Source organism: Grus americana, unplaced genomic scaffold (assembly GCF_028858705.1).
Source record: "Grus americana isolate bGruAme1 unplaced genomic scaffold, bGruAme1.mat scaffold_431, whole genome shotgun sequence".
NCBI lineage: Eukaryota > Metazoa > Chordata > Aves > Gruiformes > Gruidae > Grus > Grus americana.
The window spans coordinates 7,225-35,153 of record NW_026561692.1 but is presented as its reverse complement, the minus strand read 5'-3'; the positions used below and the strand labels follow the sequence as shown (position 1 = coordinate 35,153).

The window sequence follows — 27,929 nt, the reverse complement described above, 5'->3', positions numbered from 1 at the left end:
TGTGTGGCTCTGGGATGTGTGATGGATTCTGTGCCTGCTGGGGAGCTGTAGTAGGTAACGGATACTTTTCTGTGCAACTCAGCAACACGCTGTTGCTCTTCTAGGTGCCTGAGCCTAGTTATGAAATCTGGGTGGAAAACGCTTAGCTCAGCTGGAAAAGCTTCCATGACTGGAGCACAGTGGGAGTTGGGTGAGCATAATCTTGGAGAATGCCTCTTGATCAAGTGTAGTTTTTCAGCTCCATTTCTGATTCTTCTGAGTGCCAGCAGGTGTGTTGCTGCATGTCCGTATTCTAAGTGGACACTTGCTGTGTGGCTGTTCTGAAAATCTGAACTTTATTGACCGAAATGTTCTAAACCTACCCTACTGTGCACTTCCCGAAGATCTATAGCTGAATGTACGCTCTGGCTGTCTGGCAGAAGCTCTCGTGAGTAGTGAGATGGCTGAGTATGTGGCACAGCTAAAGCTCCATTACATTCACTCCCAAAGTGACATTATTTTCCCTGGTCTAGTCAGATAATTAGTTTTCACCTTAGCTTTGCAGAGCTACTGAGAAAGGCAGGAATCTGCACTAATATGCCTTTCTGCTCTTGCTCCCTTTTTAACTCCCATGTCTGGAAGAGTGTGCCTCATATCTCGGAACTTTGTTCAGCAAACAAAACTTGGGTTGTTTTCCAGGTACAATGGTCAAGCTGCAACATTTTCTCCACTCAGGACCATGCTGCAGCTGCTATTGCAAAAGCTGGTATCCCTGGTAAGTTATCCATGTTCTAATTTGGCTCTGATGATTTGGGGTGTACTGCCTGTTCTAGCTAAATCAAACTGTGTACAAATCAAGCTCTTCTGAACAAGCTTCAGGCTAGAAATAGCCCATCAAAAGCAGTGATTGTTACAAAACAGGACATTTGATTCAAGCTGCATTGCATCAGACTGTGCATAGCGCTCCTGACAGTGTCTGGTGTTAGGCTATGAAAGAGCCTGGCTGTATGTTACCAGCTTTAAGCCTGGTCATTAAGATGATTGAATGGGCTGGGTAATTAAATGGATTGGTGTGTAGGTGTGTGTAGATGGAGGTGTTTGGTGCTTTCCAGCAAGCTTGGTGCTAAATAGGGGTTGGGGAAGGGATATTAACTGCAGAGTGTCCTGCTACAGTGACAGGGTTAATACTCAGGATATTTTAAGGCTAGAGCTAGGCCAGCTGCTTTGCTGCCTAATATCCCTGAAGCAGTTTATCAGGATGCTGCTGTTTTGTTACTGTCACCTTCCAATAAAGAGCAATTCCTTGTGGATCACTATGAATACATTAAGCTGTCTGCTGTGTTGCTCAGCTTAAAGTACATTACCACTCCTCATTACTCTGTGCTGGGAACTGCATGGCCTGAGCCTGGATGTTGGCAGAGGCTAAATCCGATTTCTGGCAGCCTGGTTCTCTGCTTTGGGAGGTGCTGAGTAAGAAACTAGCTAACTGTGTGTGTTTTGTTCCCATGTTTTTGTTTGCCTGGAAAGGAGGAGACCGACGAGGATTATTTGTGGTGCATTGAGCAGACCCTCTACTTCAAGGATGGGGCAGCCCCTCAACATGATTTTGGATGACGGTGGAGATCTCACCAACCTAGTTCATACCAAATACCCACAGCTCTTGAAAGGTGATTTCTATTTTGTTTTGTCAGGCACAGCTCTGCTTGGGAGGCTGTTTAAGCAGTCTGTTTCTGCAGGAGTTCCCTGTTTGTGTGAAAGGAGTGGTGGAAGAGGGACAGGCATGTGCAAACAGGCTATGATTCTATGAAAATTGCTTACAGTTCAAGACCAGAATCTTTTACCTGTGGGAGCTGTTCCCATCTCTGCTTTGTAGTATATAAGCTACAGTGACCTGTCCTTCTGGCCATCCTTACACAGTGCTCATTACCTGAGAATGACCAGTGGTGGTAGTGACTTGCCAAAAGGTTCCTGGAAATGGGCTGTGTTCTAGAATTGCTTAATGTCTGCTTGCAATTAATATTTTTAACATTAATGCTTTTTTCTTCCCTGTCCTCTTAGTGCACCTCTGGATGAAGTCATGACCAGCTGTAGCCTTTCTTGGAAAGGGAACAGTTTTCTACCTTGTATAAACTACAGGCATTAACTCATCCAGTTTGTCAGCAAATATGCTGATGGAGCCAGGGTTGGGACTCTTACTTCGACTTATTACCTTAGTGTATGTTAGTAAAATGAAAACAGATCAGTGTGGTGTTGCTAGCACATGTTTATGTAAAAAGGTTATCTGATGGGAATTTGGCGTGGCCTGCAGTAGCAGGCTGATCTGTGCCTGGCAAGTATGAGATGTTCTCCTTAGCTCTGCCAGAGTCCATCATCTGTGTGCTGCAAGCCACAGATGCCCGATGTTGCTAAAGGGCATGTTTGATCTGGGATGGTGACATTGGATGGTGATATGGGCTGGAAAGTAAACTGATGCAGTGGGGTGTGCTGATGTTCATTCCTGGTCTGTAGAGGTGAGGTTGCTGTAGAAGCCCGCTCCTCTGACTCTTGCACTGCTTTAAGAGGAAGCTATGGGGAAAAATTTGAAGGTGGTGGGCTGTGGCTAGGGCTGTGTGAGGGGCTGCTCCCCATCCACGTGCTCCTGCGGGTAGGGGTGCATAAGGAAGAGAGGAAACTTCTTCTGTGTGACAGGCCTCACTTGCTCCTTCATCCTCAACTTATGTCGTTAGTAATCCAACAGTCAATGTCTTTGTGTTAATTAAACTGTAATGAGAGGTTTTCATTGGTGTCTGCTCAGCCATGCTGGGATCTCCTCTCTTCTGTCAAAGGTATCTTGCTTCCTAGATTGCCTCTGATGTTCATGACCTCTTGCTTTCCTGCCATTTGATGCCAAGGAATACCACAGTTGATCATGCCTCCCTGTCTTCCTGGCATTGTCAGAGGCCAAAACATGCATTTTTCCATGTTCATGATCTTTGTTTTGCAGGGGGGTTTCCCTGCCATGTGCATACAACACCTCAGTTGGTGTCCCTCTTCCTGTGGGTCCTTGTGCTGAACTCCTTTCACACTTCCAGCCCTCCTGCTGTCTGCTTCTTTCTCCCCTCCAGCCCTTTGCTCCCTCTTACTTGGGCTCCTGGTGGGGAAGGAACCAGTATGGTACGGTGTGGTAGGGCAATGGCTTTTTAACTGTCTCCTGTCTTGGCATCCACCTCTAGTCTGCCATTGATAAGACATCCTTACTGCCTGGGGTTGCTTCCTAAATTCATAGGAATGGCTCTTCCACTGGCTTTTTAAAGAGTCTAGGCAGGATGCCATACCTGTCAGTGTTTCCTTTGCCAAAATGTGTGTGTATCTGCACTGACTGTAGTTGAAAAACCTCCTTGCAGCCATTCAGTAAAATATTTAACTGATCTCTGTGTAGGGTGACAGAACTTGATCTGTTTTACCTTCGTCCATTGCTCCTTGGAAACTGCAGAACTTCCAGGACGGGACCCACTGACTAGAGTCTTCATCTCATTTAACTGAGCTCTGTGCTTAGCCCTTTGCTGCAAAGACTGCCTAAATGAAGCTGCTGAGCATCCATTTATTTGTATCTTGACGTTAAGAGGTTAATATATCCTGAAGACTTGTGGTGGGTGATATTTGATCGCTTTGGGGGAGAGGTAGGACAAGAGTAACATTAGCAGAGCAAGCACAGTGTGTGGAAAGACTGGATTGTGAGCGCAGGAGATGTTTTTGGCATGCAGCATCTGAAAGTGCCATTTAAAGGATGGACAAGTTTTCTGGGCTAATTTCAAAGGGAACTGTCTGTTTTCCATGCTTCAGCTGTTTCTAATTTAGGCTGAAGCTAGTTCAGTCCTGGTGTGCAACTACAGTTGAAAATAGGGCTCATTCAAGTCTACTTCAACTAGGAGATGTATTAAATAGCTGTGTGGAAACGCTCAGCAAACTTTCCCTCTCCCTAATTGTGACTGCTGTTAGAGGGCAGAATGGCCTTTGTACTATCTGCTTATTCCACTAAACTAAGTGCCTTTAAAACCAAGGTAAATAAAGGTATGAGAGGGAAAACTAGAACCAAATAAAGGAGAAATCTGAGCTCATGCAAGGGAGATCTCTGGCATCTGTGCAGAAGACTGTTGTTGAGAAAGGATGGAGAAGATTGGATCATTGTGATCCATTGATGCAGACTTGCTCACTGAGTAAGAAATAAAGGGGCGCAAAGCAGGTCTGAGTGTTTACCAGGGCTTTTTCCATTTAATTCAATCTTTTCCTTGCTGTAGGTCTTTTGCTGTTCTCCACTCATCGAAGTCACTCAGGCATTGAAATGGAGCGGTGTAGGCAGCACCTCTTTTAGCAGAGTCACAAAATAGTTTAGACCACCTGTAAATGTCACCTGGGGTAGCAGGCAGGTGGTCTTCAGGGCTGGGAAGCTGCTGGTGTGCATGATGTGAGGTTTGCTTAGTGCAATGTTAAAGACTATCTGCTGAGCTTGGAAACATCAGCCTGGAGAGCTTTTGAAGGGTGATGAGCGTGTCTCGTAGTTGCCATAGACAAGAAGAGAGGGCAGGTTTGAACTGGAGGCTTCTGCCATGACCTCCCACAGATTTCCTTCACAAGGGAATGATCTAGGCAGTTGTGCTGGAAAATCGATACTTTTGGGACATTACTACAGATGCTATATTTTACTGTGTACCAGGCAATGTTCTTTAAACTGTCCTGTCCCCTCCAAGCAAGCCCTAAATATGTTAAAGCCTGAACACATTCTTTCTGCAATCTGCAGGTAACCACGTGGGGAGTGTAGTTACCGAAGGCTCTGTGAGGTCTGTGATGACAGACCTCTGTGGGGACAAATCAGCCTAAACGAGCTCCGTTTCCTTCTAGTGTTGTTGGTCTCATGTCCTTCGTGTGACAGAGATGCTGGTGCTTCTGCCTGGTTGGCTGGGTCATAGTCCAACATCTTTTGAATGATATAAAGGATTACCTAAATAACTACTAACACTTTAATAAGATGGAGTTTATTTTAGCCTTCAAAACCAGTAAGTAATATATTGTTTGTTACCTCTTCATTATTTTTGGTAACAATATTTTATCTTTATTTGGAGTTAAAACATGAGATCTATGTCTCTCTAAAATTACACTAACTGAAACAAATTCAGTATTTTTGTTTTCCCAGTTTTTCCAATTAGTAATCAATTTTCCTTCAATAAATTGATGAACAAATGTACCTACTTTCATGAAAAATTGCGTGTGGAACAGTAAGAGCATGAAAACATGAGAATAATGCTTGTTCTTGTACCAGGTCTAATGGCTCTGTCTGTCTTAGACTCCATTGAGGCATCTGTGTGAATTCTGGTGTGAAAACTACTTTGAATCACACTTGGAGACTTAAACTGAAGTCCGTGTCCTTGGCTTGTGTAGCTCATCTAACCCTAGGTCCGTTCCCAGGGGTTTTTAAGCAGGAGGGATGGGTTTGAACCGGAACCGGTGCCTGTGCTGCGCTGCCCTGAGCGGAGGGGCTGGATCGTCACCGCCCTGCCTGGAGCGGGACTGGGGGGGCTGTGGGCAGCGGGCGCGGCGCTAGGGGGCGGTGTTGCGCCGCGGAGCGCGGGCCGGTCCCCCCCGTGAGGAAGCGGCCGGGCCGGGGATGGAGCTCCCGGCTGGGGGGTGCGGCGAGCTGCGCTTCCCGTGGGCTTCAGCCGCGAAATCTGGAGGTGATTTTTAACAAGGCTTGTTCTTTCTCACTGAATTGAGCTGTGGTACAAATCTGGGGTTTCCCTTTCCTCCCTTTCACCCCCTCGTTGGGTGACCTGAGCCCCTGGGTTCCTTGCTGTGGCTCTTGTTCCACCTGGGCAGATGAAACCCAAAGGGTCGGGACAAAGCACATGCCTGCCTTCCCCCCGGAGCCGTGCACAGGAGGGTGCAGGTGCGTGTGGCTCTGAAACATGCTCTGGCCTTCCTGCCCTCCGGTGCTCATGCAGGGACCTGGACTGGTCTCAAGGAGCCTCCCAGAGCCTGTGGGCCCCTCAGGTGGTTGAGCATCTTCCTTTGTCCTCTGGGCAAAGCCAGCTGCTGAGCTGGAGGTGCTGATCTCCTTAGCCCTGCTCCTGTTCCCACCATGAGCTGTGCTGATGCTGTTGCTCCCAACAGCGACAACCGCTCTGCGTGCCGTTCAGAGGTGATTCTCCAGTTATTCATCCTGTCTTCTGGGGAGGTAGTGACACTTGGACACTTCTCTTCGATACCCAGAATTAATGGAGTACATAAATAATTTTTGGGGATTTTGCTGGGCGTTATTGTTGTTGGTTCCCACTTGCCTGTCCCTAAAGTAATATTGGTGCGTGGGCTGTGGTCAAGGAGCCCTGCCGTTGCTGTTGCCTGGTGATCTTGGGTCAGTCCTTTGGCCTGTTTTGCCACTTGTGAAATAGGAAGGCTAGTGCTTACTTTTCTGAAATACTAGGAGGGCTGTGGATAGAGTGTGGATTTAAAAAAAAAAAAAGTATGTAGGAATTGGGAGTGATTCTATGTTATACAGTGAGGGAGAGGACTTAAGAAAAATGACATGAAAAGGAGCAATATACCTGTCTGTTCATGTGCAGTCACGTGGGATAAGCTGGGCTGTCACCTGCTTCATCAGTAAAAGGGCCTGAACAGAACAATTTATTAATGTTGTTTATTTCTTGGTTTTTCTATCAAAATGACTGTAAAATTATTTTGCTTACAAGCATCCTTTCAATTTTATTCTGAGGTCAGTGTGAGAGGTCACTTGCCTGGAGGGGCAATATCTTCTCTGCATAAACCTCTGATGTACGTATAACTTGGTATTCACTGTTCTCATATTTTCTCTTTTCTTGTGAATCTGAATTAGCTCCAAGTGCCACATGGATCTCTATAAAGAGATGTTGCTTGTGTTGGTGGTTTCAGCCTGATTTAGCAGAATTCCTCTATTTTCCACCAATAGTTCATATTTCAACAAAATAATTGTCTTGCAGTATGCCTCCAGTCCTTAAAGAACAAACATGATTACCACGTCCTCCACAGTGGAAATTCAGCCAGGCTGGATAGTTTCAGATTTATTCTGTCATAAATGGCGTACCTCTTTGTGCAGATAGACTTTCTAAGTAATCAGGGTGTTGTCCAGTGTAGCAACTAGACAGTTTATATGCATTGAGGTATTATTGAGACGTGAGGGAGGAGAGATGCAGAAGTCACGTGCGGTGATGCCACTTCTGAACAATTGGCTGCTGTCAAAAGGTCCACAGAGAGTCAGGACCCTTAAAGTGGGGGGTGCCTTTACAGCTTTGGCTTTTTGGTGTAATGTGGAGCCAGGTAACCTCATGACAGTTCCTGTGTTATCGGGATCTTAGTCTGTCATTTGATGTTGGTGTTTCTAGACAGTCCTTTGTCTCTGGTCTCTGCTTCCTGGACCGTTTTCAAACAAGGATATATTTGAAATAATGTTTTTTGATTGTGCTAGCAGTACCCATGAATTGAAGTTTCGTGTAGCTAGTGTCCAGATTTGGGGGGGGTGTTGGCTGTTTAATCAGAGCTGGAGTTGATTACAGCAGGAGGATTGGGAATGGTAAACTATTTTTTTTTTTTACTTTTTTAAGTTGATCCAAGTGTTTTAGATTTAGTTGTATCATCTCCTTTCAAGCCACCTTGCAAGAATGGACTAGGCTGTGGAAACATCACTGAGGTGAACATCTTGCCCTTTTTGCAGAAGAGGTGTTTTTGATCATTTTGTGAGAAAATAGATTAGTGAGATCTTTTCCCGATTCCTTGGTCTAGAGCTGGTCCCTTCCATTTTTTCCAAAGAATATTTTGTCCTGCTCTTTTAATTGCCTTGTGAGGGAAGAAACTGGTTTGAAGTTTCAAACTACTGTTTGAGGATCCAAATGAGGGTTCTCATCTCTTCCCTGCTTCCTGCAAAGGGTTTGTTTAACTTAGGCCTCTGGACAATGCTCCCAGCACCTGGATGAGTTGGTTTGCAGCAGCGTTAACTGCAACTAAGGTGAGTCCTTTTATTCTCACCACAGGAATTAGAGGTATTTCAGAAGAGACAACCACTGGAGTTCATAACCTGTACAAGATGAAGGCCAATGGGACCCTGAAAGTGCCAGCTATCAATGTTAATGACTCTGTCACCAAGGTAATACAGCTAGAGCTCTTCTGTTATGTTCTGCTGTCTGACCAGTTTGGTGTTGGGATGTTGTCATTCCCATGCAAGTATTCCTGCTCTTGCTGAGCTATTCTTGACCTAGTACTGAACAGATTTTCACCATATCCTTGACGTGAGCCCATGATGTCTCTAATGGGACGTGCTATTGTAAATACCCTGTTTTCAGAATATCAAGGGCTTTTTTTGTATGTAAGGATGTCCATTTTTCTGCATTTTAATAATGTGAGAACACCTTTGGAAATTGTGACTCCTGGGGTACAGTCAGTTCCTGTGGCAAGGGCATGTCCTCACTCTGAGTAGCTTAAACACCACAGGTAGGTGGCAGGTACCAGCTGGAGAAGTGACCTACATGAGCTTCTTGATCTGACAAGTATGTCTGCAAGCAGCAATTGCAAAGAATAGGGCAGGAGGTATTTATTCCTTGCTTAGCTATATTCCTGCTTCCCGAGACAAATCCTGGTGAATTGAGAGGTGAGGGGGAATGGTGTTTAAAGGGTGCTGGTGCTTTTTGAATTATAGTGGGAATTTCAGGCGTACTTAGGGTTTATGTGTCTAGATGTTTTTTAAATCTAGTTGCTAAATCTGTTTCAAGTTGGCATACTAACATTATCCTATTGGGCATGGCAGTTCTCACTGGCCTGCTTTCTCTTCAGTTTGCTGCCTGAAGAATATTTTCTTTCTGCTCAAAGATGCATCTGGCATTTTTATTTCATGTCTAGTGGGCTAGAATCCAGTTGATCTTGGAAAAACACTCGTTTCTCTGCATCCCTTTTCACCTAGATTTGTGCCTCCTGCATAATAACTGTTAATACTGTTTAGTAGATTTGGAAATTCAGATGTTTCTAGAAAAGCTTCTTGAGCGGATTTGGGTTGAGCTCACTTTATTTTAGTGCCAAACAAGTGCTTATTTTCAAGTATTTATGTAGTAAAAGATTTTTACTAACCACAGTTATGTGTCTCCAGGAAGACATGCAACTGAGCTGACAAATTGTGCTCTCCCACTTTGATAATTTCACTGGGCGCCAGGTTCCTGTACTAGTATTTGAAGAGAGAAGGCAGGCAGCATACAGTTCTGTTCTGATGTCTGCATCTGGCACTCTGCTTCCTTGCCTGCATGGGAATGCACAGGCAGCTGGAAAGCTTTGATTGCAACTGGGGGATTGGGTGATGAGGAATCAAATCTAACCATGCTGTTTTCCTCCATAAGAAGGCTTATACTGCAAGGAAAATGTGCTGGAGGACTAAAAAGAGGATTACCAACTGGCACTAGCTTTGGAATTTGAAGGATGGGAACAGAAATTTTCTGAAATATTAATGGCAAATGTGCCTGTGGTAAGAATTACAGGCGCTGGGTCAGGGACTTCTGTACCTGAAGTATAACTTCTTACACGTTAGTCCTGGGCCAGCTTCTGAGGCTGGGAGCGATATGCCACTATACTTCATAACTTGTTCAGATAATGCATTGGAGTCATAGCTGCAACATTTGGATACATGGACTTTTCATTTTTTTTATTATAAAAAAACTTTACAGCTGTAAGCTTTAGACTGAGAACCAAACTGTAACATCATCTTACACATGCTAGATGGCACGAGCCATTGCTGCAAGGTCGGTCCTATTTGAAAGATCAGTGCTCCTACTCACATCTACATATGCAGACTTAAGATTGTTTATAGCAGACAGTGCTACCTGTGTTAAGTGAAAGCAAGAATGGTTGGTGACCTAAGGCTGTAGAAAGCACAGGGCAGGCTTTGAGACCAGAATTTTGCTGGGGGTGGTGAGTTCTTTATATCTCTGCTTTGGGAAGCATGGCACAACTTTAGTAGCCAGTTTTTTTTAAGTTCTTGGCTTCTGTAACTCTTCACATAATCAAATCTGTTTATACAGCCCATCCTCCTGGTCAAAACAAAGGGCCCAATGAGAAAAAGGGAATAGCATTACAAAAGTTAGTATAGCAATATGTGTTTCTGAGTTTAGGAAGATGTTCAAGTGAATACTATTTGACACTTGAATTAGCAATTTCAGGCAATTTTTATTTGGAGGTTTGGCTGTTAAGCTCATGTGTTGATGTTACAGTAGGAGGATGTGTGATGGGGCATTAGGAGATGAAATCCAGGGGTTCTTGGTTGCAGTGCCTGGTATGGTGAACGGCTACTTGCTGTTTTTTTTCTAGATCTGAGCAGTGTTGAGGTCTGGCAGTGTTAGGGTAACTCTTCCTGGGGGAAGACGCAATTTTGATCTTCCTGGGCTGCAGGAACCAATTTCTCACTGTTGATGTGGGCAATTTGCTACTTCTGCAGGAGGCATGTGTCTTGCAAAGATAAGAATATGTGCTAACCAATTGGCCAGATACTCTGCTGTGTGTTTTTGTCTACCTGTGGCTCTTGGTTCAGTTCATTGTCTGATAAACAGCAGCAGAGAACTGCTGAACATCTGGTTAAGGAACTGGGACCTACCTCTGCATGCAAGAATTATTTATGCTTTTACTTGATAAATACAGGTTACCTCTAAACAAGCTTTTAACATGTCCAAGCCCTGGTCAGTAGACACAACATATTTACGACATGCTTCTCACCAGGGATGTGCTGAAGCCTGTATCTGGTGAAACAGGTTAAACAAACACACCAAACCAGATTATCTTGTTCCTGTCCTTCACTGTGGTTAAAGTATTTAGCTGACTGTCAGCCTCCTGGTTTTTAGTACTTGCATGTAAGTGCATTTCGTTTCTCTAAGGAATTTTTACTTGAGTAACTTTCATCTGTTCTGAAACTACTTCTTTCTTCCTCAGAGCAAGTTTGATAACCTTTATGGTTGCAGAGAGTCCCTCATCGATGGCATCAAACGTGCTACAGATGTCATGATTGCTGGAAAAGTAGCAGTCGTGGCAGGTTACGGCGATGTGGGCAAAGGCTGCGCTCAGGCCCTGCGGAGCTTTGGAGCCAGAGTCATCATCACTGAAATCGATCCCATCAACGCACTGCAGGCAGCCATGGAAGGTGAGAACTGAAGGAGATGCAGAAATTAATGTATCTGATGGGGGACTTTGCATGTCAGTGTAGAGCAATAAATAATAGTTGGCCAAGAAAGTTTCAGTGCATTTCAGCTCTGTCCCTGTTGAGGTAGGTAGAGGTGATGCCAGTTTAACTGTAGGAATTCTTTCCTTACAGTCAGGGAAGGAGTTTACTAGTAGAGCCTTGAAGATATGTTTGGAGTTGAGGATATAGAGACCATAGTGGGATATGGCCTGTTTCATAACGCTATAAGCCTGGCTCTGAATGGGTTCATTACCTTCAAGTTGTGCAACATTAACCTCCAGTGTGGGTTAAGACTTCACTAAAATATCTCCACAATAAAACACCAGTAGATGTTTTTGGAGAGCAATGCCATGCTCTCTGCCTTTCCAGCTGTGCTGATGGCACGCTCTGGAAGCTATGCTCCTTCTCTTCTGTGGGTGCCTCATGTAACTATGCTTCTTGGTTCCAGTTTATCCCATTTCTGTTCATACCTGACTAGAACCTGCAGGTGTTGTGGGTGCATTTTCCTTTGCAAACTTGAATCTAGTATGAGTGCTGTGCCAGATACTATGTCTGTGGGCATAAGACACTGAATATATAGATCTACAGATTGGAAATGGGTGAGGGATAGATACTTTCATACTATCTTGGTATTTACTAAAACAAGTATGCCCGCTATGTTCATCCTTCATAGGTCAGGTGGTGGCACAGGCTTCTCTTATTCTTTCTCTGCACTTTTCGGCTTGTAATATTGTAGCCCAGTTTTTAATAAGTGCTGGTGGTTGGCTAGAGGAGTAACTTTTTCTCTTTTCAGGTTATGAAGTTACAACCATGGAGGAGGCCTGCAAAGAAGGCAATATCTTTGTTACCACCACCGGCTGCACTGACATTGTTCAGGGCAGGTATGGTCTAGCCACTTGCTTTAGTGAAAGCATACTTGTACAGCTAGATTTTTTTTTTAAATACAATCATAACTTGTCAGCAGTATGGTGAGGGTTAGCACACAGTCTAATTTCTGGACATCAGAATTGACAATCAATTTAGTGAGAAATTGGGGCATTGGTTTTTCAGTTCTGTTGGATGTTGCCACCTTGCAACTGTTCCTGTTTTACAGCATGTAATGATGGAGAAACAAAAGTTGTAGAGGGATAGATTCTCATTTGGAGAATGAGAGCATCAGGGCTAAATTCTGTGTTAGGACAGATAAATGTGAACAGAAGAGGAGATAAGTAAAGGTTGAAGTGATTCCATCTGTGAGTACGCATAGCAGACTTGAAACTAGCCTGTTCTCAAATACCCTGCAGTTTTTGTTATTGCTTCTTGATCTCATTTTATAGCCCCTCCACTCTACACAAACTCATTTCTATCTTTGCCATTATGATTGTACATGTTGTAGTGGAAGATCAGATTAAGTGGGAGGAGATAAGGCCATTGGTCTCTAGAAATGTAAAACTGCTGGAAACTTTAAAGTCATGAAGAAAACTATTTCTTCTGTGTAGGAAAGAGAATAACTGCAGGTGTTTCAGTTTTGACCAATTAAAATAGTTTTACTTTCCTACTAGGAAAATATTTTCTCTCCAATAACCTCTAATATTCTTGGGAAGTGTCCTTCCCTAGAAGCTTGAGAGTTTTTTCCAGTAGACTTCACATGTCTGGAAGATTACCAGACCCACACATCTTGTGACAATCAAATGCAGTCAGTGAGCCAGGTGTTTGTCATTTCTCTTTGAGCAGAGCTATGGACCAGAGCATCTTCTGGTGCTGAAGAAAAATTTTTTTGTGCATTAAATTTTGATATAATTTTTTTTGCAGGCACTTTGAGCAGATGAAGGATGATGCCATAGTGTGTAATATTGGCCATTTTGATGTGGAAGTTGATGCAAAGTGGCTGAATGAAAATGCAGTAGAGGCGGTGAATGTAAAACCTCAGGTGAGACAGCCCTTGCAGAAGCTCTCCTACTAGAAAGAAGCAATGGCTACTCCATGTCTGTTTCCAGAAAGGCGGGTATTTCTCTTCAGGTCCTTTGTGTTTCTAGCTTTTTTGGAAGCCAGTGTTGCTGTGGGCTGATTGGAATGGAGATTCTGCTCTGCCTTGTGTTGGTGTTAAAGCAATTGGTTCCAGTCAGTGCCCAAGCTTACAGCGTGGTCTCTGGTGAGAGGTGCCTGGTATGGGTTCTCCATGTGTTCCTACTTCCTTGACAAACAGGACCCTACCCCTTAGTGGTGGTGTAAACAATTAATTGCATTAAGTTTCCCATGCAGGAAGTCAGCGTTGTTTGGGGTATGGTGAGGAGGTATGGAAATGTGCTTTCTTTGTTAGCCCCAGCTGAAAACAATGCCATAACTCACTTTCAAAAAGCCAGGTAGGTAATGAATACACAACAGACCATTAGATACCGTATAAGACTTCTTAAGAACAGCACCCATAGATTGCCTGGTGGCTGATCTGAATTTCCTGTTGGGAAGCTGCTTGCTCATGTACTGTTCTGTACCACCAGAACGATCTTGGTCCTGGTGCAGGGTGCCAGTATTAGAGTGAATCTCAAGGGAATGTCTTCTAGGATTCTGTCAAGGTTTGAAAAAATTCACACCTCTTTGTTTTCAAAGCATTTTTTTTACTCAGAGATTTGAAGTGTCAGGAAAGCCTATCTGGAGCTCTGCCAAACTCAGACTTCTTTTCCAGACTTAGTGGCTTCATTTTAGAAACTTGTATAGACCAGAAGTCTATGTGTGGGCAGAAAAGGCGGCATGTTTTATCCTTGCTCAGCTTGCATTCCCGTCGTGTATTTACTTCAAGCTATGGCTGTAGCTACACAGGAAAATAGAGATCTAAAAATTTCAGCTTTTTAGCTGTGTCCTGAAGCAGAGAAACAAAACAAAACTAAGTTAAAACTGTTTCATAACACCCATATTGAGGGAGAACATCACATAAAGCAAACCAGGCTTTGTCTGACTTGGCATGGGACTTCTAGCTACCTTTTAAAGAGGGAGTGTGCTTGCTGATAGAAAACCTGTCTCAGAATCCTGCTACATTTTTAAAAACACCACACCCAAACATATGTCTTAGTAGATCTCAATCTGCCCTTCCAATTTTCATAACTCTCTGGTGGCTTATTAGCCACCCACATCAAACTCTTACTAAGCAGTTGCGAGAGTCTTTTCAGTATCCTGTTTGCTGTTGGGACACTGTATGTGAGCTCAACTAGGTATGAAGTTATACCCTCAAGTTCTTACTACGTTCAAGTCTGTTCTTGCCTGTGACCTTAGTGTGGAGCTGACTTTGCTCAGCAGCTCTTGTCCTAGAGCTGCCTGCAGCTAGCTGCTTGCTTTCTGGTAGCTTGGGTTTTAAAATTAAAACTGGGACTGCTCAAAGAGTAAACATTGTTGAAGGCTAAGTTGGATGTTAATATGATAACATACAAACTACCTGCACATGGCCATTCAAGTCCATATAAAAAATTGTGTCACTGTTGGCAGAAGTGTAGTCCTTTTTTCTTTATATACTCTGTATTGAAGGGGCCAGTCTGTCACAGATGTTTTGGTTGCAATGAGATGCAATCTAGAGCAAGGTATGAAAACTGTAAGAAGTTTCTGGTTAAAACAATATTACCTTTTCAAAAAGATGGAACTAGGGTCGAGGTCGTCCATATGGTTTAATGCTGAAGACCTCCCTCCTACTGTGAATGTCTCTGATCTGTTATATAAACTGCTGCTGTTGCAAGCAGGATGTTCAGAGTGACCCAGAGGATACCTGTTTACAGAGCAAAAGCTGTGAAAATAGCTGCCCAGCATGCTGTGGGTGCCATAAGTGTGTTTGCTTAAAAGTCATTAGCTAAAGTTTGTAAAAGGGGTCTCTGAGAGCCCTGAGTGGACCACCTCTGTCTCAGCATGATGCACAGAGAGCTGAAGCTCAGAGGATTCACTGAGGGAAATACACTTTACCCTCGGGCTGTTCTTGTACTTTTCCTTATCCATCTACTAGTTACCACTGGAGATGGGATGTACCTGGAGGTAAATCTGATCTTACATGGCCATTCCATATGTTTAAAGCTTTAATGAAGTGAGGATGGCTTATAGATGTGTACATTGCCAAGCCCAATAAAAGCTGGTCTATGATTCAGGTTAGTACTTGGTTTTGTTGACTTCTGGCAGTGAATCTGAAGCACTGTTAACTAGTTTGAATCTCCAGTTGGATTCTGTTATTGTTGTATTTAATGCTCTGTGTAGCTACACTGTGCTAGTGGTAGAGCCCTATGCTCCATTTTGTGTCTGTTCAGATTTCTTGTCCCTAAAGACTTCAGACCTGCATGACAAGGTAAGGAGGTACCTGCTGAGCGGGTGTTGCGTGAACAACTTCTGCTGTGTAAAAGCTTCATTATTAATTTTCATTCTCTGTGCCTGACTGCCATGGTGGCTGGGCAATTGAGCACGAGTGGACTAATACACATCCTAAAAACTTACTCATTTCAAAAGGGGCAAAGGCAAGACTGGGAGCCAAAATGTTACTTCAGAGCCCTAAATTCCATGGTTGAAACAAATTAAAAGGCATTGAGTAGAAATTTGAATTGTTTAACTCTTCCAGGTCATGCATTAACTTTAGGTTTAGAACCAAGCTCCCAGGAGGTATCCTGCAGCTCCTGTCCCTCACCACCTGCATGGGAATTCATCTGCATGTGTTGGGACCTTTCTCAGGCCAGCAGTGATGAGTCATTACAATAATTGATGGAATTGCTCTTATACTGAAATCTGGGAAGGAAATTATCAGGCCATTGCTGGTTTCTCAGGCTTTTTGCTCAAATTCATTAAAGGGACACTTCTGTAGTCATCTTATACCAAGTCTTGGGGGCCTAAAGGGGATGTCAGTCCTGCGTTAAAAGTGTGAGGTCTTGCACTTATCCTTAGAAAAACACGTTTTTTCGCATCGATGTTCTGGGTGTAGTATGCTATGTTTTTTAATACCAAGTACTAACTTGCTAAATAGTCAAATTTTTACTAAGACCTGGCAGATTTTTTCTATATCCTGTAGCAGGGAGGGGAATATAGTACAAGAGCAAAAATCTCTCACCTCCTGTGAAGACATGTGTGTCTTGATCAGAGGATTAATACCAGAGCTGAGGGTTGCTACACTTCAGCTAGAGGTACAGAGCAATTGAAAGTGCCCAACATAGAGGTTTCCAGTACCGTATGGTCTCCATTTACAAGTGGTGAGCTGGTGTAAGAAATGTTTAATATTTGGGAAAGGAAAATGTCTTACTGTGACATTCTGACCTATCTGTTGCTTTCAAAGTACAGTTAAGGAGGAAATAGGCTTATTATTAAAATCTGGCAGGTTTTTTTGAATATGAGTTTGCATTGCAGTCCTGCTCAGCTGCCTTATGTTAGAGACTGATGGGTAGCATCAACTCCAGAGGGGAAGGAAAGGTCAGGGTGAGATCGATGAAATTTGGCTCTGAAAATATTCGTGTATTGTGGTGTGGAGGGAAGTGCAAAGCAGCCAGAAGGTCCAGAGCAACCTAAATGCTGATGGGGAAAGGGAGGAGGCATTTGTATAGGTATGGAGATGAACTTAATGCTTGGATAACTTGAATTCTTCTAGCAATTTCATATGAATCAGCCTGTTTATCTGCCCATAGATGAGATGTGTTTCCACAGTACTGACTTAAGCTTCTGCTGGTACTACTACTATTTTGCATTTATTTCTGTGCAAAGACATAAATTTGCATTTTCTGCGTTACCCTGTGCATTGAATGAGTCATGTCAGCAGATTGCTGAAGGTATGTGAGTCTATGCACAAGTGAGCAGCTGTCTAGGTGCAAGTTGTGTGGATATTATGTGGATATAATATTGTGACACCTAAACCACATGATTCAGACTTCAAAATTGAAATGCTGTTTAACTGCTACCTTGTCATTTAATTGGTAAATATAATTATTTATATTTAATATAAATAATGTAGCTGTTCTCAGGGTTTTTAGTGTTCTGCCTTCTGGCTGCTTCCTTCTTTGTTTCATTACTTCCTGCTGTAATCTTATAGCCCATATGGCATATTTTGGGTGGACTGAGCACTGTCACTGGTGGTCTACAAGGGAGAGTCAGCATCCATAAGAAATATTGCAACTGCTCAGTGCAGAGAATTCTTACTAAGCCTAACTTCCTGTACTGCTCTTGGATAGGAGATATTAAGAATGTTTGAGGTGGTTACTGTCTGCTTATGTTGTGCTGAAAACATAATAATCTCTTATATGAACCCAAGGAGTAGAAAATAGTGCTGTAATTGAAGCATAGCTGGGGAGGACAGGTGGAGGCATAAACCCTGCTCTGAAAACAAAATACCTGTTCTAATAAAATGGTTTCTATTGGTTTACTTTTTACATCTCTGCTAAGGACCTGCACAAAGATGGTTTTTTTCAGAAGATAGTATTGTTACAGTTAAAGCTTTATCCCATGTGGCTTAACTTACAGGCCAATTTAGGAATGAAACTGAGAATGATGTGTGTTTTGCTTCATATAAAATAACTTTTGAGACTAAAAATATAAGTACACCTGTGGGGAGGGACTCTTGTGGGTCTTTCACAGTTGTTGTTCTATGATGGTATAAGATAAATGGACTTGTCTAAAGCATTAGCCTTTGTCAAAGTTGGTTGTTGATTATCTTTTAAGTCTTTCCAAAGGTTTGATTTATTCCCACATGATTGGTGTGACATGAGCAACAAACACCAGTGAATACTGAATATTCTTGTAACTTCTAGGCCATATTGGTGTTTCGTTCTGGGCTTTAATATTGAAATCTCCTAGAGGGGTGAAGACAGGGGAGAGAAGAGCTAGCGACTGGTGGAAAGGAGAAGCAGCGTTAAGTTTAACATTGCAGGAGCCCAATCTGGCCCAGACAGTTGAGGCAGATATTAACTGGCATTATCTTCTGAATTGCGTGGGACTCTCATATAGCTGAAGAGCCATCTCCTTAGTGCATCTGAGACTTGATTCTGTGTGCAAAGTCCTGTTGTCCCCAGCATAGCTTGGAAATCAGTCTGAGTGGAGGATCGTGTCTTTGGTCCCCCTGAGAGCAAAGGAGGGTACACCAGAAGCTAGGAGGACAGTTGTTTATTATCCTGTAAAGCAGTGACCTTATGGAAGTGGGAAGAGTTACAGGGGAGCCATTTCAGCAGGCTGAGGACTCGGGCTCTTACCTCTGTGTTACATGCAAAGGCTTGGGACTGTTACATGCAGAGGTGTTCCCTCTTCTCTCCTGTCTCTCCACACCAGTTGTTGCAATTAGGCATATATGAACTGCATTTTACTGCTGGCAGCATGCTCCCCACCACAGCTGTCTGAGACAACATGCATGTGGAGAAACCAGAACTGGATAACTGGTTAAATATGAAGCAGATGCTAAGATTCATGTTGTATGAAGTGCAGAATAGCTACAGGCTTTGCAAACACTGGCACGGAATTGAGGGAGGGGTGTCTCGATTGTAATCAAAGTCTCTGTTGCAAGGCCACTGAATTGTTGATGTGGGAAGAAAGCCCACCAAGCTTTACATGATTTAAAATATTCTCTTTACCCTGACATTGCACTGCTCTTCTGTTTTCCCACCCAGGTGGATCGCTATACTCTGAGGAATGGCCGTCATATTATACTGCTAGCAGAAGGTCGACTGGTCAACTTGGGCTGTGCCATGGGTCACCCGAGCTTTGTTATGAGCAACTCCTTCACCAACCAGGTGCTGGCACAGATCGAGCTGTGGACCAATAGTGACAAATACTCTGTTGGAGTCCATTTCCTGCCAAAGAAGGTGAGTTACAATAGCAGAAAGATGTAAGCTTGTAAGGAAGCCAACTCCAGATGTGATCGTGTAGATTTGTTTTGTTTGTGCTAGAGTTCATTTTCCTACTGAATGTTGTTGCAAGGAGTTTCTATCCCTCAGTGAATGCTTGGCTTTGGTCACGCCCAGTCTGAAGTGGGCTGGTTTTTGTGGCTAACCTCTTGTTCAGAACTGGGACTTGTCTGTCACATGTGATAGGAACGTCTAGTCGCTTTTTGGCTTGCCCTGGGGCTCTTACCTAAGGTGCTGGGAAGTCCTGTGCTGCATCACGGTAGTCAGGGAGCTTCTCCCAATCAACTTGTTCTTTCTGCTGAACATCAGCATTCGTGGCAAGCTTTCACTTGTCTATCCAGCAGCAAAGTCTTGTGGAGCAGAGTTGAAGCTGGAGTGAAACTAGGAATTGCTTTTACTACGGTTGATAGAGTCTGGGTCCCACTTGCACCTGAGCAGAGCTTATCACAATCTGGTCCTAATAGCTTCACAAAATATTAATGACAGATTCACTCGAGTTTCCCTTTAAACTTCTCTCTGCATTCTTTGTTCTTGGAAAAATCTGGATCCTATCACAACTCACTTTTCTTTTTAGAAAACTAACCTGGTTTTAATTTTCCAAAACAAGCCTGAGAATTTGAGATGGTGATTGAAAAAGATGCTGGAGTTCAGTCCCACTGCCTTTGGAATGCAACCAGGTGTGAAACTAAATGTGAAAGTACTCTTCATTTGGGAAGTAGAATGTGTATATTTGGCCTTGCTTATGAAGTGTTAAGCTTCCAAAACCATACGTTAGTGATCAAGCATACCAGAAATACAGTGTAGGAGTTGATCAGCAAGCTGACACTTAATCATCTTCAAAGAAAAAGCTTTGTTGACAATTCTCTTGAAAATGATAGTCCAATGTTGCTAATACAATGTAGCTTCATCCTCTTCCCAAATAACAATTCTTAGTAAGCGTACTTGAACTGGAAGTGAGAAATAATGCCCAGATCAGTTACTTACAAATGGAGTGGTGTGTTAGTGGATCATATGGCAGTGATCTTTTCAGGTTCATGTACTGTGACAAAATGGTCTTTTTACCCTCTGTGCTCCATAGAGAATTTCAAAGAATAAAGCTGTTGCCTTGTCAGAACCAGCAAAAGATGGGAAGAAGAGCTTTCTCTGATAATTTTCTGGCTAGTATCTTTCCTTGTTCTGTGTAGTAGCTTTCAGGTCCAAATGTAAAATTTAAGAATTACCAAGTACCTTACATTGCACTTTGTTTGACTGCAAGAGCTTTGATCAGCTGTTACAAACATGCACACGTTTCTGCAATGTGTGTTTGCAGAAATCTAGGTAAACTCGTGTCTGTGTTCTTGGCACGAAATCTGTCCATTCTTATGCTCAGCTATCTGATTTTAAGGTAAGAATGTCAGCTTACCTTTGTCTACATTTTTGTACTTTTTTAATCTCTATCTTGAAGTCCCCAAGCTGAAGCAGCTGTGAAACAGCTTATCGCTGCTGCAGTTTGAGAACCTGATCTGGGAAATGTCAGGGACTCAGCTCCTTTTCAAGTGGGGGTAATCTGTTTTAAACTTTCTGGAAATGCACCTATCAGTCTAGTCAACCAGATATGCATTCAATTTTTAACCCTCCTTTTTCTGGCAGGTTCTACTAAGCTTAAATACTTGTTTCCCTTCTAAAGACAGTCCTTCCAGTTAACTTTTCTTCCGTGATTTTCCTGACTCTTCAGTAGATTTCATGGTATGCTTCCACAGTCTTCAAAATTAAAAACATAAGATGAAGTGGTTGTCTTGCACATCTTTGGCTGTGTTGGTTCTCGGGAGATATTGGTGGCTCCATATTCTCAAGAGATCTATGAGCCCGTTGAGCTGTAGTGAATTGTACTCTGTACAGATGTAGCTTTTTACCTGGTTCGTTACAATGGGATTACTTCAGAGTAGTTGCTTGTTACCACACTCCCTTTGAGTGAGAGATCTAGGACTAGTTATTGAATCATTTAGGACATGCTGGTTCACACAAGCTGAAAACCTGGCCCTTGATTGTTTTGTTGATTTATTGCCCTCAAATATATCAGAACCTTTCACATCTATTTAACTAGTGTGGGGGAAATATCGCCAGTCTTTCCCATGCTGCTGGAATATAGACTTACTTTATATCTGTTTTCTTAGCGATGATTGCTTGTATTTTGCAGGAATTGCAAAAGGTGGTCAAACTTGTCCTTCTATTGTAACTCGACAGCACCCTGTCCCTTCTTAGTGCTGTCCTTTCTATCTCTGAATATCCTTTATGGCTGTACATTTCTCTGACATAGCAGCTAGTTTGCCATTTTAGTGTTTGTTTTCTGACTCTTCTGTACCTATCTCCTGTATCACTTAACTGTCTTGTCACTTTACACATTTTTCAACCCCCTGAGTTTGCCAGTCTGCCTGACACCTGAGATAAAGTATATCAACATTTCTGAGCCCATGTCCTACAGCCCACCTTGGCTTTATTCTTCATTAAGATAATGCCAATAGATAGTAGTATTCTTGCCAAATTAGTGATTCTGGAATGAATTTATTAGTTAATGTACCCCTAAGATGGGATATCTGGAAAGGAGATGCATTTTTTCCAGTATTAGAACTTATCTAAAATTGTAGGATGATATAGTATGTCCAGCTGGTTTTGTAGTGGAAACATGACTGAGGCTTTACATTCTATCAAAGCGGGTATTCTTACCTCTGAATGGTTTGATCTCTGTTCTTTACTTATTGGATGGATGTGAATGTGTAAATGAGATTGAAATGGGCTTGATTGTAGAAAAGTTGTCTGTCTCACTTAAGCTTGACTCCCTCAAAAGCCTGGGGCTTTTCTATCTGAATGCAGTTCAGTGCTCAAAGCAGATGCCTCTGCGCTCAGGCAGGTGAGCTGTGTTGGCAGGAAGAGAGCTGTCTGACTGTTCATCTGTGTCGGTCTGCTAAGTCCGCTTTGGATCTGCTGTTGGTTTTCATACTCATTTCTCACTATTGACCATGACTTCCTGAACTAATAGGATTCTGTTCTGCTAATATTCTTGTCTCAATGTTTTGTTTTCCAGCTGGATGAAGCTGTGGCTGCTGCTCATCTGGATAAACTGTGTGTGAAGCTGACGAAGCTGAGTGACAAGCAGGCCAAATACCTAGGCTTATCAAGAGATGGGCCATTCAAGCCAGACCACTACAGATACTGAGCAGGTGGCACTACCCAAAGACCAAAGTGCAGGGATGCAACCTTCCAAAGTTCTTGTGTGTGCTGGGCTTCTGAGAACAAGTGCTTTGCCATACTCCTCTCAGTGCTGCAGAACCCCTCCCCTTACCAAGGGAGCTTCAGGGCCTTATTTGTTAATGAAAGAGGATCACTGCCTCTTGGAATTAGAATTGGTTACTTAGCTAATGTCATGGTGAAAAGGATTCTATGCACCTTTTATTGGCTTCTAATGTCCCAATAAGGGGAGCAGGACAGAAGATTGCTAAATGAAAATGCACAGTCTAGTCAAACGGGTGGCTGGCAGCCTCTTCGAACAGACTAACCAATAAAATGGGGAACGGTTTCTACAGGGAGATGCTTTCTGCTGTGCTCTGCTCAAATTAGATGAATCCTATTAGGTGGCTGGCAGTGTCAGGCTTCTCTCCACAAAAGTGCCCTAGCTGAAGTGCACATTGTAAAACTGGAGGAAGTAGGGAGGAGTATAGGTAACTTAATCTCCTTCCTATAAAATCAACTTAATCTCCTACTTGAAGGTTAGAGCTGGAGGTTTTTTTTCTGGATTAATTTACTCCATTGGTTTTGGCCAGAACAAAGACCCTTTCATGCTTCTTCCATAGCAACTCAAGGAGGGGTGAGGCAAGAGTGACTTTGTTTTAGCAGCCTTGTGAAGAGCTGGGAAGCCACTTGAGGGGATGGTTAGGTTTAGGGACCTTGTTCAATCCTCTGAAAACACCAGCAGCACACTTCTACCCCCAACTTGATTTTTGAGTTGTCATGTCTGCTGTATCTTGTTTGTCACTGACTCAAAGTGCTTTTATTAAAGATCTGACTGTGGCTTGGCTTGTTTTGTATAGTGAGATGCTTTGGGTTTTGCCATGGATTTGTTTTCTTTTGTGTGATCCTTAAGCTACTGAAAATATGTATTCACATGGGGTTTCCTCTAGGCAAAAGCCAGTGCTGTGGCTAGCCTGCATCATATACTTGAACTGGGAAGAGCTGCTCCTCAGGTTATTTAAATATCTGAAGGGCTGAATCTTACAGGAAAAACACTCTTCCCCTTTGCCCATACAGATTTATCTATGTATATGTCATAGAAGTCCTCTTCTGCCACTGTCCTCTTCAGTCAGCATTATATAGCAGGCCACCTCTGTTTCTGGCTGTAAGATGATGAAAGGTGTGGTATGATTTTTAAAACATGCTTGAAGGACTCTGAGATTCATGTCCAAATACCAGGTGTGATGTCAGTGAGCAGTTAAAACAGTTGGTGTAGAGTAAGAACTGTTGAAAGTGGAAAAAGAGGGTATGATTAAACAAGGTGTTGCTTTGTATGCAACTCTTCATTGCTTTGTTTTGCACTGACCTCTAAAAAGCACCAATTTTAACTGAATTTGGGTCCCACAAATCCCAAAGGGGATTATCCTTTAAACTCACATATATACACTGAGATTCATGCAGACACAGAGTTGCAGTACACATCTAAATGTAGGCAATGGTCACCTTGTGTCATACATAGCTGCACCTGACAGAGAATAATGATAGAAAATGATGTTGTAGTAGAACAAATGCAATAGAAAACCAAGGACTGAGTGTTGTCCTTCTTATTCTTTATTAGTTTCCTCTAGGTGAGCTTTGGGTTCTCTAAACCCATTTATCAGCTGAATGTCTCCTATCCTGAAGTACAGGATTGTAATTCTGCTCTTGGACTTGGATCATGGATTCATAGAATAGTTAGGAAGGGCCACCTGGAGGTCTCTGGTTCATCCCTGTCCTCATACCAGGGTCAGTTCGATCAGGTTGGAGATCCGCTTGCTCAGGTGAGTTTCAGTTGTCTGTGGGGACAGAGATCCTTAGGCTTTTCTCCCAATATTTCACCACCCTCTAGATGAAAACATTTCTCTGTACATTTAACTGGAATTTTCTGTGTTGCAGCCTATGATCATTGCTTCTCATTTTTATCCCTCTGCATCTCTGAGAAGAGTCTAGCTCCATCTTCACTGCATGCTTGTATTAGTCAGAGACAGCAATAAATCCCCCTTCACCTTCTCCAGGTTGAATAAACCCAGGTCTTAATCTTTGTGCATCCTATACTTCAGTCCCCTCATCTCGATGGCCTTCTGTACTCAGATGAATGCTCTGAGGTATGTCAATGTTGTCATTATATGGGAAGCCAAAACTGGATGCAGGTGTCTTTAAAGTGCTAAACATGGGAGAAGGATCCCTTGTCCTGACCTGCTGGCTCTGCTTTTGTTGGTACAGCTCTGGGTAAAGTTTGTCTGCTTTACTGCACAGGCAGCCAAAGACCTTAGACTTCACAGTCTATGGAAGAAAGACTGCCTTCACCTTGCCATCTTTGATAATTTTGGGGGGGTTTTTGAGTAACAGATCCAGCAGACCATCTCCCTTAGTTGGCTCATTGACCACCTGTGTCAAGAAATTGGCCTTCATGGTCTCCATAAATCTGGATTGCTTGTGCACAAATGTACTGCCCTTCCAGTAGATGCCAGAGTGGTTGAGATGAAGTCTGCCAGGTTTTGCTATCAAGAGGCTTTTTCCAGCTATCTAAATAAATTTTCAGCTACTTCCTTTTCTGGTCAGGTGGTCTTTGTCAGATGCCTGCCACGGTGCCACCTGAGTTGGTCTGTCCTCTGATACTTAACCCAGAAACCTTTGAGTCAAGTCTTAAAGAATTGCAGTCTCACAGGAATTAAAGATGAAAGGACTAGCTGACACCCTGAATTTACCTAAAATAGATATTACATTGGGTGATCAACATAGTGTGTTATGATAGCAGTGTACTTTTTTTGTTTGGAATGGGTTTTTTGGGAAGATTTGTCAAGATGTTTTTGAGTAGGGCCTAGCAACCAGTGGTTCTGTGTTAATGTTTTGTTGTCATTTTGTATGTTGGGTAGTGGGTCAGGACTTTTTTCCCCACATTTCTGTTTATGTTCATTACAGATTGTAGAATTCAGGTGTTTAATGTGTTGAGAAAGTCGTTTGTGTATATACACATGTGTGTTTGGTTCTCAGAAAACTTGTCTTGTGTTTCTTGGTTGTTGGAGCTCTTAAGAAGTCTGGTAAACATTAGGCTCAGGGGCAGCAGCTCCTGAGTTGCTGAAAATATTTCTAGTGAGAGATTCTGTGTGCGAAGCTATGCCTAGAGAGCCCAATGCAAAGTCCTGTTTAGTCCCTGTTCAAAGTCCAGAGGGTTTAAGCGCATGAAATTGTGATTCAATAGATGAGTTGGGGAATCATCCAGACACCAGCGGCTCAACCAGGTATGAAACAGCGTCTGCTTTGCAAGGCCCTGGGCCAGGGCACTAAAGCATCACTGCAAGAAGGAAGAGAACTGTCTGGTGATTTCCTAGCACAGCACTTTCATTGATCAAACTCATTAAAACCTGGTTTGCTGCTGAAAATACAGTAGTTTGAGCAAGTTAACAATGTGAGAATTTGTCTTGAAACATGGTTTGAATTGATAAAATATAAAATTTATATTTGGAATATATTCTGCTAGATTTTCTATTTTATTTGGTTGAAGAGGCCTAGATCAAACACAGACCCTAATAACACTGGCAGGATTTCTGTTCCTCCCTCCCACTCCCTGCAGTGCCATTGTGGTTTAGCGCTGCCTGCAGAAGAAATGCTATGCCCAGTACCTCTCAACAGTGTGGTTTGTGAATTGGCAGTGTTAATGCAAGAGGGTGTTTGATATTTCTGTTCAGCTGTTGTTGTACACTGCATAGCCATTGTTTAGGTACAGCTTAGCAGCCTCTCTTCTTAAACAGGGTCATCTAACCTCTTGCTACGTAATGAGCTATACTTTGGCCAAACTCATGTTGCTTCTGTTTGAACTCAAGGACAATTTTGAATAACATTTAGAGTAAAATATGCAGATTTCACTTCTGTTTCTGAAGCTTTCCAGAATGGATGAAAGACTTTGAAACATGACCTTTGATGTAGCAGCTGATTTCCTTTAAAAAAATGTATATTGTTGTTTCATGCCCTGATGCCTTGCTAATTTCTCTATGGGTGTCTGATCTGTATTGAAAGAAAAGTGTGCCCAGGTGGCCAAGGCCAACAGCATCCTGGCTTGTATCAGACATGGTGTGGCCAGCAGGACCAGGGCAGGGACCGTCCCCCTGTACTGGGCACTGGTGAGGCTGCACCTTGGGTTCAGTTTTGGGCCCCTCTCTCCAAGAAGGACATTGAGGTGCTGGAGCGTGTCTAGAGAAGGGCAGCGAAGTGGTGAAGGGTCTGGAGCCCAAGTCTGGTGAGGACCAGCTGAGGGAACTGGGGTTGTTTAGCCTGGAGAAGAGGAGGCTGAGGGGAGACCTGATCGCTCTCTACAGCTGCCTCAAAGGAGGTTGTAGCCAGATGGGTGTTGGTCTCTTCTCCCAAGGAAGAAGTGATAGGACAAGAGGAAATGGCCTCAAGTTGCGTCAAGGGAGGTTTAGATTGGATATTAAGAAAAATTTCTTCACTGAAAGGGTTGTCAAGCCATGGAACAGGCTGCCCAGGGAAGTGGTGGAGTCACCATCCCTGGAGAGATTTAGGGACATGGTTTAGTGGTGGAGTTGGCAGTGTTAGGTTTATGGTTGGACTTGATGATGTTAAGTGTCATTTTCAAGCTAAATGATTCTATGAAATCACTCAGCCTTACTGCTTGCTTTTTATTGGCAAGAGCACATCTGTCACTGAAAGTTTCACTAAATAATTTACAGATTTTTTTTTAGCTGTTATATAATTTTTTTTAATCTACATGCAATTAATGCAGTATTCAGTCTAGCCTGAGATTGAGAATCTTGATTCACTGACTACAGATTGTCATTCCCACTGTGATTACCTTACAATGGTTTTAGCAGGAGCTAATGAATGAAGAATAGCACCAAAGAGAGACCGGCATCTGTAGATACGGAAGCTCGCAAGTGCCCCCTCCTTAGCGCTGAAACCCCATGCATCAGCAGCTCATGTGGCATCCCACATCTGGCATGGTGAGGCATGTGACAGTGGCAGACTACAGCTTTTCTCAGTTGTGTGACTCTGCACAGCAGATGTCACATAGATGGGGTGAGATGTGAGCTGCGGGGCTCTGGATCTGGCTTCCAGGCCAGAAACACCTTATGGTGCTGGCAGCTTTGGTCTGGGAGCAGGGGCTGGACGTTTTGAGTTTTGAGGCTGGGTGCTGGTAGAGAGGGCGAGTGAGATGGTAAGGCATGGTTTGGACTGTTCAGGCAGCTAGGTGAGCCCGCAGCCCCAATGTCAGCACAGGTTGTCAGAGCGGGAGGAGACGTCACTGTGCCATATTTCAAATAGAGACCTTTCATGGACAGGGATGAGTGCCAAGTGGGAACAAATGCGAGTTTCATACTCAAATTTGCAAAACTCAACAGGTCTGGTGTACAGGGCAAGCAGGGTGATGCACTTAGTTGTACAATTGCACATATTGTCTGTCTGAGTACTGAGAGGAGCCTGTCCTGGAGCAGCAAGCAGTGCTGCTCGACTGTGGCATTCGTTGGGCTAATGTCCTCAACCAGGCTGAGCAAATGTAGTAAGTCTTAGAGCAGCCCTGCCTTCCAGTTCATCAGCCTCTTCCTCCAATCTTGTCTGCAGGCTCATTTTGAAAGGCAAAAATAAAAACTGAGATTTCCAACTGGGCATAAATGAGGTCCAGTTTGGGAAAGTGTGTACAGTATGTCAGGAATGTGGAGAGGTGGTGT

General features: G+C 43.2%; 1 protein-coding gene across 1 annotated transcript; it reads left to right on the top strand.

Annotated features, from left to right (window-relative positions):
- The first annotated feature begins 1,570 nt into the window (after window positions 1-1,570).
- On the top strand, window positions 1,571-23,052 carry LOC129200725 (adenosylhomocysteinase A-like). Its single transcript, XM_054812001.1, has 7 exons — window positions 1,571-1,646; window positions 8,013-8,125; window positions 10,942-11,149; window positions 11,982-12,069; window positions 12,980-13,097; window positions 18,766-18,960; window positions 22,064-23,052. Exons 1-7 carry the CDS (start codon window positions 1,580-1,582, stop codon window positions 22,193-22,195), a joined length of 921 nt encoding a protein of 306 aa, XP_054667976.1. The 5' UTR covers window positions 1,571-1,579; the 3' UTR covers window positions 22,196-23,052.
- The last annotated feature ends 4,877 nt before the right edge of the window (window positions 23,053-27,929 follow it).

Coding starts and splice junctions, on each gene's coding strand:
- LOC129200725 (XM_054812001.1), top strand. CDS start 1,580: ATGATTTTGGATGACGGTGGAGATCTCACCAACCTAGTTCATACCAAA. Junction 8,126..10,941: donor TTAATGACTCTGTCACCAAG/GTAATACAGCTA, acceptor TTTCTTCCTCAG/AGCAAGTTTGATAACCTTTA. Junction 12,070..12,979: donor ACTGACATTGTTCAGGGCAG/GTATGGTCTAGC, acceptor TTTTTTTTGCAG/GCACTTTGAGCAGATGAAGG.